The 10,752-nt window shown below is 39.4% G+C and overlaps 1 protein-coding gene and 1 long non-coding RNA gene across 2 annotated transcripts in view; one reads left to right on the forward strand and one right to left on the reverse strand.

Annotated features, from left to right (window-relative positions):
* SUSD5 (sushi domain containing 5) overlaps positions 1-10,339 on the forward strand; it is a 46,344-nt gene extending 36,005 nt beyond the window's left edge. Inside the window, exon 5 of the mRNA XM_030484365.1 lies at positions 8,941-10,339. Coding sequence (XP_030340225.1) covers positions 8,941-10,220 — 1,280 coding nt within the window. The 3' untranslated portion in view covers positions 10,221-10,339. The remainder of the gene's footprint in view (positions 1-8,940) is intronic.
* LOC115607288 lies at positions 38-8,995 on the reverse strand. Its single transcript, XR_003991170.1, has 3 exons — positions 5,622-8,995; positions 3,482-3,595; positions 38-580 (listed from the first exon to the last, which is right to left on the reverse strand). It is a non-coding gene; the product is annotated as an uncharacterized LOC115607288 (long non-coding RNA).
* Positions 10,340-10,752: the final 413 nt, after the last annotated feature.

The following is a 10,752-nucleotide window of genomic DNA, read 5'->3' on the forward strand; positions in this document are numbered from 1 at the left end:
TGGGTAACAGGAACCACTAAGAATAAAAAAGAAGAATTTTTATGCCATATTTATTTTATCTGTATCTGCTACCCCATTTTGGGGATTCACTGAGTCTTATCCCAGGGTTAGCATTCAGCTCCTGCTTTCCAGTCCACCATCTTCCTTCTTTCCCCCTGCAATTGCCCTTTTTCTTTAGTACTGAACATAATTTTTAATTACTAGAAAACAACCTTTGGGAAGATTCTTCACTTGTGTATTTAATATCAGAATCAGCCCCTTTCTGGAAATCAGTTGTTTATAATCTTGTGTGTGCTCATTCTGCTACTGGGTGAGGCTTATAACTTTTCTATGTACTTAGTTTACTCAAGGTAAGGGATTCCTACTGATGGTACAGAAATGCCAGAGGTATTTTCTTCAGAGTAGATCAAAAGCTGCTCCCAGGCAGCATCAGAGAGCCAAAGACATTGTTTACCAGATAGAGTGCACAATGCAGGTTTTGTATATCTTCTGCTATGTTTATTTTCACATGAAGCCACACAGTTGCTACAGAGCAGGCTGCTGAAATGAAAACATGGTGTTTGCTCTCACCTTTGGGAACCTAGAGCAAGAACAGAGAAAACTCAGTGTCTTTTTGTAGGCATGTACATAATTAACATCTTTCCTTACCATAGACATGCTGCAGCTGTCCATTATTTTAACACCCAGTCACCAGCCTTACATCTTTATGTGATGGTACATGCTGAGGCCCCTCAGATAGCATCCTCCCTACCAAAAAGGCAAGATGCCAAGGTAGTACTGTGACCCCGCGAAGACAGGGGTCAATACTTCTCAAGGGCACAGCAGACCCATGTGCAACTCCCCCTGCTTCTTTATATTTTCTAGGTTGAGTTGAGCTGACCATCCTTTAGGCATTCTTGAATTTTTATTTGGGATGCAAAATGGGTAATACAATAGTTGCCCATCTTTTAAGCCCCAGACTTTCTCTGCTGGCTTGTAAGAAGCTAGTTTGGCTGATCTGAGCTTTTACTAGCCCTTTCCTACTAGTTGCTTTAGCATTTTTGAACTTCTGGCCTTACATATATGATAAATACCACTTCCTTTTGGTAGGTTAGGAAAATTAGAGATCTGTGTAAGTTAAGGGAGCTGCCTGTGCTACAGAAGTCTGTGACAGAGTGGCAGAAACACTTGGGTTAGAGCTAAGCAGTTAGATGGAAAAGTTAAAAAAAAAAAAGTATTCTTTAATTTGCCCCAATAAAAAGGCAAATTTTTATCTTGTACCATGCTTGCAGGATTTTTGTCTACAAACACAACAGTAGCTGCCCAGGTATTTTCTCCATTAAAAGGAATGAAAGTGGATTTTCTTACCAAATAACTTGACTGAAGGAATCAGGCTTTTACTAAAAAAACCCCAAACAAACAAGAACATAATGTAAAAGCTATGAGAAGTTATAATAGTGACATTTCCTTAATTTAAACCTTCAAGAAAATCCACCTTTATGTTGCTTAAATTGTGCAATGAACTTAACTTTCCCCTTGTTTAAACATTAGCTAAATAGTACCATGAGTTTAGACATGGATGCAATCCGAATTCCACTTTCTCATTCTCTTTCTCATGTTACCCTGCTCTATGCATAAGCCCTATGCATAATCTTTCCAATATTTAAGAACAGTTATCAGAGTATGTTATGGTGGGGTTTTTTGCAGAGAGATATCACACCTTTAGGATGATATTTCTGGCAAAGCAGATTAATCTTCAGCAAAGGAATGGGCAGCTGTCAGGTAGCTGAGCTATCTATATGGGCTTGAGTTAGCATATCTATTTCAGAACCTATGTATTCCTTAATGCCCAGGGGCTTACAAGGAGTTATTTTTACTCATGAATATATACCAGCAGGCAGAGCATAATCATGAGAAAAGGTCAAACTTGTTCTTGGTAGAAACGGGTCATTTCTGTGTACCAGGGAACCAGGTATTCAAACCCATCAAAATGGTATAGAGATACAAAATAAAATAAATTCCAACATCTTTCTGAACTATTTCATCTTCCAGAACTGTTCTTACAAACAGCAGTTCAAATGATTAAGTGAAATACTGCAGGGAGTGGAGGAGGAGCATGGAGGGAGAGAAGGAAAAGAGTATCTACATCTGATAACCCAGTGGGTCTGAATCTCCTATAATCTGCACTACACTGGTACTTCTTTTTCCTTCACTGAGGTTAGTGAAAATGCTGACTTTATCACACATAGAAATAAAACTGTATGACACCAAAGTAAGGAAGGGAAAGAATCAGGCTATTTAAGTTGTGTGTGTTTCACTGTTTTCCCTGGATAAATAGTCCATTTCCCCTGTTTTGCCTGAGCCTTTCACACAGCCGCAGGGGAGAGGATAATATTTTGAAAAGAAACAGGGAAGTATGGCTGTAAAATCACAAACATCAACACTGGAACTTGGGAGCAGAGGTAATATTGTGGATTATGATTTTTTTTTTAGATTATTTAAATGTAGACTTCATGCTGAGGGGCTTCCTTTGATTAATGTTTTTCAAACACTTTAAAGATAAGACATCGGATACAAACCACAATATGTGTTCAATTAATAATTAGATATTCGATCCTCCTGATCACAATTCTTTAAGAAAGAAGGCTTTACAAGAGGACTGACATGTGTGATACTAGGTTTCATTATTTTTAAAAAAATAAAAATTCAGTGAAAAAGAGCAAAAAAGGGAGTTTAATTAAAAGAAACCTGATTTACAGTTGGCAGTTATTTTAGGGTCACAGGACAAAGGAGAATAATTATTACTTAAGTACTCCGGAAGTCAGCACACACACTGCTTTTTAGGTGCTTTGAGGCAAAAGAGTAACTTCCCTATTATGATGATTAATGACAGGACAATTTATATCCCTGTTGGCAGGGTGGGCCATTTCTGTCCTAACTGGCTGACATCAGAGGAAAAACGGTGGCGAAGCCACTTCAATGAACATTTAAGTACGACGTTTAGAGGCTGGTAAGGTGATACCAGCCCACCTGGTAAGGTGACCCCTCGTTCTGCATCTGTGGCAGGTGAGCAACTGGAAATGTGAAGTGGTCCCAATGCTCTTACGCCAACACAATTGGACCATGGGGAGAAAACCCCTGCCATAGGATTAAAAAACCAAGTCCTGTTCCTACATCTTGCACTGTTTCTGAGATGAGGCAAGTCACTATACTACTCTCCGTTGCTTACTCCACCTCATCCATGAAAGAGTGATAATGTTTATCCAGCTTCATAAAGCTTTCTGAGATTTGCTGATGTTACAGATGTGTACTACTTGGTAACTGCCACATTATAATGCCCAGCTGTCCAAGCAGCATATCAGACTAAACAGCAATAATTGGGCTTTTCTCTTACTTGTGTAAAAGCATTAGGCCTGCACTACATTCCCAGTTGCTCGTCCAGAGCAAATATAGAGTCAAAGAAAGAACTATCATCATAGCAGTGTCTAAATATAGCACTTACATGTTCTTTGAAGTAGCTTTATGATCATATTTCCTCTCTGTTTTGATCCAGTTAGAAGAGATACAGTCCATTCTGGCACCCAGGATACAAGGTACAATCATACAGTTGGTAAATCTGTAAATTAAATGAAAACATGTATTATGCATCAATACACATATAATCCAAAATATGTGGCAAAACCTGGCTGTGGGCGTAACTGAACAAAATCATTTCAGGATTATATTAAGTGGTTTCTGGATACAGTAAAGTATGTACTTAAATTAAGAAAACAATTTCATACTTAAATTAAGAAAAAATTAAGAAATTAAGAAAACAGTACATTACAAATGGCTTTACTGTACGTTGCACACACTAGGCAATGGATGGTAATTTTTAATCAAGATGCTTTTTAAGGAAAAATGTGGTTCTGTACAGTTAGTCTTTCCTGCAGTTTCTGGTCATGAAAAGACGCTGTGTTCTAGCTGAAAACACAGGGATATTCAACCCAACAAAGCAACCTTAAGCAGAGAACAGGGAAATACATGGGTTTTGCAGTTTATTTTCTGTGGAAAGAACACATTTGTTTCACAAAATACATTCTGAAGATGGGCACTGTAGTAAGGTCTGAAAGATGTAAGACATGCCATGCTGTGGCTGTCCTGCAGGCACAGAGACTAAAGTGACCATTGCTAAATGACATTTGTGTTTTGTTTTTTTCTTTCCCAAAATGAACCATAGGTTTAGTATCAGAAGCATTAATACTAACATTTCAGTGGGGGGACAAGACTGTATTGCATTAGGCTGCGTCCTTGAGAGTTTGCGTCTTCAAAGAGAAGGTGGATTAGGTGGCTGGGAAATCATGTCACTTCTCTGCCCTAAAACTGGCTAAGAGAAATGTCTCATATTTCTCCTTCTCCCTTGGCTGCTCTGGGTTTTTCCAACTATAAGCTTGTGGCAGGAGAGGTCATATCTTCTGCACACCTAAAGAATCTCTCCAGTGTCAACACTTCGATAATTGTCTAGTGTGTTCAGAGCTGGTCTGACTTCCACACTGAGGACGAGACTTCTGATTTCAGTGTAAGGAGGATTTGGCTGGCTTTGACCACCTCTGAAAGCTTCATCTGCTGCTCCCAGTCTTTTTGCCTGGTTCAACTATTCTCATTACTTCAAACATTGCTTTCTGAGTTTTCAGGAATAGTGTAGATTCACATTCACGTGGTCTGTAAGCATGACTAGCCAGCACCATTTAATTATTTTTCTTGTATTTTTTTAAGGGGCAGAATAAAGCAAAATGTCTCTGGCTTTCGATCTTCTTTGGGGATGTGTTTTGTTTTGTTTTGTTTTGTTTTCTTCTGGGAGAGCAAAGGAAGTTGTGACAGACAAATAAAATCAGAACAAAATATGTCCATGACTTGTCAAAACAATTGTTATGACAAACTTCGGTTTTCTTTTCAGGTCTGTCACTGAGTGGTTGTATTAGATTAATGTAAGGTATTGATCTGGCATGAACTGATTCTGCCAAATGAAATTACTTTTAAAAATCATGATGGGTTATTCATTTACATTAGCAGGCTTTCTGCTACAATAAAAATCATCCTTCTTGTAGCTGTTGCAAAAGAGTAAAGGCAAAACAATTTCTCTCTAGCGTACTCTGGCTGGTTTGAGAGAAGTGTGATCCAAGTCAAATGGATAATTCTTCAAGATGCTCTAGTTTACAACTCTGATCTTAGGCAAATTGGTCTACATGCTCTTTTCCTTCCTACCCTTTAAGACACGTGTCAGCTTGTTAATGTTCACTGTAACTACTTTGAGATTCTTAGAATAAAGTTGGGTTTATACAGTAGAAATGTTTATGATGATGGTCTACATAGAATCAAGTTTCAATTTCCTGTACTCCAAAAATACATCCTCAAAATATGCAGTACACTTTATGGTTGTCCAAAATAGCAACACTCAAAATACAGCTGGGATGCCAATATGCTATCTAGAAGAAAAATTAAACTGATCCTAGAGTGTGGAAAACCAGGCTCTTTCTTTGGTTTTGCCTGTGTCTCTGTTTGGTCACTGTTTTCACATTAGGATCAAAAGTTTAAGGAGATAAAAGCTCTTTAAGGACTGGATGCTTCCCAGAAAAGACAAGGCTAAATTAAAAGGATTTTACCTTTTAATTGAGTTTCACATCTTTGGTAGTGTGCCATTTCAGCTTCTGTTGCTGTAAAATGTTCATTTCAGCCTCAGTAATCCCGCAGACAGTAAATCAAAACTCCCTGATCATTGAGTCTGCCAGAGGAGGGTAGGGGTAAGATGTCACAATGACCAAATATAGGAAGATTTTGGTCTTGGACTAATTCATTTCAGTGCTGGCTCTTCTTAAAAACAGACCTGCCTGGATAGGAAGGAAGATACAACCACTTTTAAACCAGTTGCTAGCTGTTTTTAAAATGTGTATAAATATAAACATAGATTACAACTATTTGGATAAGAGGTGGAATTGAATCTAGTTTGGTTGTGGCTTTTCAGTACTGAGACTAAAATTCAGGGAGCTGTAAAGCTCAGGTAAGTGCTGAGGAGGTGAGCAAAAAGAAGTGCAAAAGTTGTGCAATCTGTTCTGGAAAATCAAGCTCATGGCTGACTTAAAAGATTGTCATGGTAACACAAAATCACTAAACACTAAGTCCAGGCCCCATTTGAAGGTCTGAGGCCCAGAAGAAAGAATAGAGTATTATTACTGTGTAAGTCAATTCAGGATCATATAAATCAAAGCTTCAGAGTCAGGGGGTCTGTATTTCCTTTGATGGTTGGAGAGCTCAATAGCTGCTTTCATTCTGCCATCCTATACACAAACATTAGTTATGTTGATAGTCTTTGCTATAAACTATACAAATACAGGAGATTGCATATGAAAATACATTATAGCAGCTTTACAACTTGGGCCACAATCTGATTGTTAGAAGGAACAAGACTCCCTTATGCAGTGACAAGCAGTGCATAATGAGCTCCAATCTCAGGCTCTCTTTAGACTACAATGGGCTTTTTCTTTCCTCAGCTGAACATTAAGAAAGCATCGATTCATTTCTATACATGCAGGATCAGGCCCAAAGACAGCAGGTTTGATGGAGACTTGATAGATAGTTCAGCAAACACTTAATATGTTCTGGTAGACTGAGGACTTGTATTTTCCTAGGAGCACATTCTCTTTCCTGATGTGCCTCCAGAGGACTTTCATCTGAAGGGCTGAAAGCACATGGCAGGAGAACCACTAAAGGAGAAGAGCTTCAAATTCTATAAAAACCATATTACTGCAGTTGTTAAGCATTCACCAATGATCCGTACTGGTAAATAAGATGAATACTAGCTGCCTTTTTCACACTGCTAACTAAAGAATACATCTGGAGGAAACAACCCAAGCATATGAATGTAATTTTTGTTCATGGATGTGTGTGCATGCACTAGAACACCATAACGTAAAAATCAATGTTTCATCCTCAGCTGGATTGTTGTAGTCTGAAAAGTAAATGAGTAGCAAAAACAGAGGTACAGGTGAAGATAGACATATGATGATTGATCTTAAAAAAGGAAATAATGACCAGCACCGTTGGTAAACAGTGAGTTCTCACATTATGATGTTCCAGTGCATATATATCCTACAGGCTGCCCTGGGAGACACTGGACTTCAGTGAAGCAGGCATTCCAGATACCAACTTTTAGCAAGAGCCTGGCTGGTAAGAGGACGAAATGGCTTGAAGTACCATTTCCATGCAAAGAGCGTACCAGGTAGAAAAATTCTTCAGTGAAAATGGGACAAGGGACAAAGTGAGACTAGCATTTGATGGCTGTTATAAGTGCTATGTACTGATGGCCAGTGCCACACAGAGCTTCATAAATATGTTGCTAAAATGTTTTGGTATTCAGAGGGACCCTCCAGTCATTAACAAAAGCCTGAAATATTGTTGGAAAATATTTTAGGATGAATTAGAAAAGTGAGAGTCCTACCAGGAAGGTTTCCCTTTGGAGAGATGGATTCTCCTGTCTGTTAAGTTGTTTTTGCACCAGATGAACTTTTTTCCTGCTTTGGAGAGGATGGAGAGGATCTAGAGGATTACACAAGCAGATAAGGACACCAGGACCAGGCAGGAGAGAAGTCCATTGTTGGCACTGTTGTATCTTGCACAGGTTTTACCTTACACCCTTGCTGTGAGGTGAGAGGACCTACTGAGAACATCCAGTTCTCCAACATGATAGCTTTCACAGAGGTATTAACTCACACATTTTGGTTTCCTCAGCATAACTGCTTTGGTTTCTGGTAGACCCGGATGCTATTCCAAGAAAAATACCTTTTGCTAATACTCATTCTCTTCTGGCACCTGGCTTAAGTTGTTCTGGCAAAAAGTAAGCTGGTGTGAGCTGTATCACTACTGAGTGGTTTTGGTCAGACTGGTTTGACAATATTTCTAATCTTTCTTAAGAGTAGACCAAATATGGCTCTGCCAGAAGTCTGGGAAGCAGTCTCCAAGGAGAATGTGACTCATTCGGAAATTGAGGTGGGCCCCAGATGAAAATGTGATTCAAAGTTGATTGAGTGTAAAAAGGCAAAAAAAGATAAGGCTTTATGAATGCACTGATTTGTAATACAGCTTCGCCTATTAATTTCTTGTTTCCCGTGTCATGCCAGGTCTATTGCTTTACCGTCTTCATGAAAGGCTAAACACTCTATTAAAAAGAAAAATTCTCACCATGATTCATTTGTTTTATTTTCCACATCCTAAGGCACTATTTTCTAGGACTTGTAATGCCAGCATAAATCTCAGCAATTACATCAACTTTCTGTGGAGTAAAACTTGTGTGAGCTGAAAATCAACCACCCTGTCTGGTTTGGAAAAATTTTCATTGAGCTAAGGTCTTTTAGAGGAGTGGAAGAAATATAAATTACAATGCATTATTTCATTCAAATTCAAACATTTAGTTTCATGCTCTGAGTTAAGTCTATTTTGCTATAAGTGGTAAGTCTGTTGAGGCATGGGGAGTATTTCTAAATCAAACTCAAACTTTGAGATTAATCTGCTCCTCTGTTGCATTCAGGCTTTCAGGGGGTTTTGCCAGTTTGGTTTTGGGGATTTTTTTTCTCTTTTCTTTATGGTAACATTAAGTTTCTTAAAATTGGAGGCCTGAGAGTTGATTGCAGATGGTGTATCTTGATCCCTAGGTGTTAGGCTTTAAGTGTTGGAGACAAGAGTTTTCTATCCTTGCAGTCATGGGTGCATCTTCTTTCCTTCAGATGAAGTTAAGCAAAATTCAATATCAGCTTTGGTGGTGGGGTCTTCTTCGGGCAGCTCTGAAGAGCTCACATGGAATGAAAATTACTGTCTAGAAGTCACTCTTCATTGCACCTTTCTTCTTGGCTTCTTGTAACAAATGAGCCCAGTGCTCTTCTGGAGAAATTAAGTGTTGTGTTTTGTGTTGGTTTTTTTTAATGTTTCTAGATGAAACCGAGGCACACATTGACTATGAAGATAACTTTCCTGATGACAGATCAATACCTATTGTTGAGAATGAACACGTCAATGGCAAAGAGGAAATTGAGCAGGAGCAAGAACAGCTTTCCTTCAGTAAAAGTTCAGAGGAAGGAAGAATTGGAAGTACCAAAGGTGTTACTCAGGACACAGACACTCCTGAAAAAGGAAGCAGGGCACCAACTGAATCCCCTGTGTCACTCCTAAGCCAAAAAAACTTGTTTTGGTTTCCATCAGAGGCTTTCAGTGAGCCCGAATCAGAGAAAGAGACAGACGATTCCACTAAAGCACAGTTTTCTGAAGGTGATAACCACATTGGAGTGAAGGCACCCTATGATGAACCTGGTGCCAAAATATTTTATGACAGTGAGGATTTCCCCATTGGACCCATTCTCACAACTAATGATACGAAGGCAGAGATAGATGCAGTTGCCATCACTGATGAATCATGGTTAGATGGCTATCCAGTAACGCAAGAAGTGGTAGAGGATGATGAAGAGGAAGGGGATAAAGTTGATGGTTCAATGGGAACTGAAGATGATGTTGTCCTCACAACTGACCAACCAAATCATGTTGAAGTAAGAAAATCAGGCAGTGGTAGCCCAGCTCCAGAGAAAGGTTTAACACAGATTGTGGCAACAACAACAAAAGCAGATGATGAAGGGACCAAAGAGACACCAGTGCTACTTACATCAGTGAGTGGTCTGGAGAACTTAAGCACGAGCAGAGGTTATGATGATACCGCATGGGACCACTCAACTACATCTCTGGAAACTGTGACTCAGGAGCCTGGTACAGCGATGCCGTTTGACATAACCAGCTTAAAAACATCCATGTCAGAAACCTCTGTGATGGTCAGCTCCTCTGATCACACTCCGTATGCAGAAACAAAAGAAACAACCACCTACCCTGCACAAATAGCAACCACTGCAGCAGCTCCAGATATTACTGACATGTCATCCCAGGAATTAGCTGAGCAAGAAAATCTCACCCAGGGCCTTGGAGAAAAGCCCGTCCCCACTTCTGATCCGTGTGAGGGAGAGGATTGTCCCAGGTCCAGTAAAGGTGCTATCATAGCAGCAATTGTGATCCTTCTCTGTTTGTTACTAGTTGCAGCTGTACTGGCTGTGTGGTTCTTCAAAAAACGGCAGGAAAAAAATTCTGTCTATAAACTCAATGGAAGGTGTCAGCCCAAGCATCATTGCTACCACCACTACCACCACCAGCACATCGAAATGCAGAAAGTCTAACGAGGGGCCTTTGGGCAGAGATGCTAGAAATCGGAAGGAAAACATACTGATGCTAGAAGGATCACATGACTCATGGATGCTAAAATCCAGCAGTGCAGAGAGCAGAAGAAAAAAAGAATGCTAAAAGAACATAGAAGACAGAAAAGATTTCATCCTTTTGAAATCACAGTTTAGCATATTTGACCTTTCAAAAGCGAAAGAATCTGTATGTTTTTATCACAGGAGTCTTTTGGAGGTATCAACAGGACACCGTGTGCTTGGTAGTACATCTACACTTTGTTCCGCTTTTACATTTTGCTCCTATTAATAATAAATTAATTGATTAATTTCTGTGTTACCTGGTTATAATGTAATGGCAGGGCTGGTCAGGCCTTCTTGGTCTATTCTCAGTAGAAGAAGGAAAGAAAGAGGGAAGGAGGGGAGAAAGATGTTTTTGGAGCAACCACACATTTGGTGGTGGTCTTTTTTTAGAACCTGCCCAAGCTGCTCAGGATAAACCACCACAACCAAATTATTACCTGATGTGTCTTAA

This window comes from Strigops habroptila, chromosome 1 (assembly GCF_004027225.2).
Source record: "Strigops habroptila isolate Jane chromosome 1, bStrHab1.2.pri, whole genome shotgun sequence".
NCBI classification, from domain to species: domain Eukaryota; kingdom Metazoa; phylum Chordata; class Aves; order Psittaciformes; family Psittacidae; genus Strigops; species Strigops habroptila.